The sequence below is a fragment of the Sinocyclocheilus grahami genome, unplaced genomic scaffold (genome assembly GCF_001515645.1).
Source record: "Sinocyclocheilus grahami isolate Dianchi unplaced genomic scaffold, SAMN03320097.WGS_v1.1 scaffold4394.1, whole genome shotgun sequence".
In the NCBI taxonomy this organism is placed as follows: Eukaryota; Metazoa; Chordata; class Actinopteri; order Cypriniformes; family Cyprinidae; genus Sinocyclocheilus; species Sinocyclocheilus grahami.
Window position 1 is genome coordinate 14,257 of NW_015509337.1, and position 1,338 is coordinate 15,594.

The following is a 1,338-nucleotide window of genomic DNA, read 5'->3' on the forward strand; positions in this document are numbered from 1 at the left end:
GTCTGCCTTTAGCCCAAACCTGCGAATGCGATCACCCTCTCCAAATAGAAGTGCCCAGAACTCCAGACTGTCCTCAACGGCCTCAGCTCATACAAAGTCTCTTGCTGCCTCTTGTATTAGTCAGACAATTTCTCAAACCATGGCCAAGAGAAGTGCACATCTTCAGACTGCTTCCCCACCTGTGAGCTCTGCTCCTTTGCCCACATCTTCTTTAAGGCTAAGGTCACCATCACCTAAACCCATCACCTTGGACTTAAGTGCGGAGTCAGGTTTTAGGAGTACATCCAGCACTGGGGTAGGGAGTCAACCCCTAAGGTCTTGTCCATCCCCATTCAGATCAAACAGTCTTCGATCTAGTCCATCAACAGTTCAGTCCCCTCCTCCTTGCCTTAGTCAACGGTCAATATCCCCTGCACCTCCAGTTAGCCTCCATTCAGCTGCATCTGCTAACAGCCCAAACTCTGCTGCTCTTGAACAGCCTTCTTACACCAGTTTAAATGGTAATAATAACAATAACAACAGTTTAAGTAATAACGGGTGGGCCACTAACCACAAAACAACACCACACTCAAATGTGGGTGGACTCCCTCATTTCCATGATCCTCAAAGAACAACCTTGCACAATAGGGTGGCTCGTCCCTTTCCGTCCTCTGAGCCTAGCTCTTGTGTACAGTCCCCTTCTATTTGCCCATCTCCAGTCACCCAAATCTGCTCCCCTCCACCTGCTCCAAACCACTCCAGTCATCTGGTAACAAAGCCACCAAATCCCAGAACCCCCAGACAAGGTAGCTTTTTTACCCCTCTATCTTTGGAAATCTCAAGATCAACATCAGCTAGCTCATTATCTCCCTGTGAGAGCCCCAGAATCACCTCGCCACCTCCTATTGGCATTCCTGCAAATGTATGGGGTGTTGCTAATCCGCAGCCAAGGAATCCCTCAATAACAAATGCATCTTCTCCAACAAAAGTGGAAACAAACTCTAGAGGCCCCAGAATCATCTCTCCTACCCCAATGGGAATGTCTTCATGTTCAGCAACCAGCTCGCAGAGCCAGAGGAGGCTTCGAGGAACCAGTTTGTCCTTTGTTGCTCTAGGGGACAGACCACCCAGTCCAACTAGACATGAACGCAGGTCTTGGGCAGAAAGTGGACGATGGTCAGTGGGTTCAGAATTGGGGTTAATAAGTCCTCATGGGGGTTCATACAGTGGCAGCCCATCTTCTATCAGCCCTGGCCCTCTTTCACCTGTCAGACTAACAACTGAAAGGACCAGTCATAGCGGAAAACATTTCTCAAGCATTGCCTGGCCAGATGTACATGATATGTTGACAAAATACAA

General features: G+C 48.7%; 1 protein-coding gene across 1 annotated transcript; it reads left to right on the forward strand.

The window, feature by feature from the left end:
• Window position 1: 1 nt before the first annotated feature.
• Window positions 2-1,333, forward strand: LOC107576816 (mucin-5AC-like; the record flags this gene model as incomplete). Its single annotated transcript, XM_016262945.1, has 1 exon — window positions 2-1,333. A coding segment is annotated over one exon (1,332 nt), but the record flags the coding sequence as incomplete, so codon positions are not given.
• Between the last annotated feature and the right edge of the window lie 5 nt (window positions 1,334-1,338).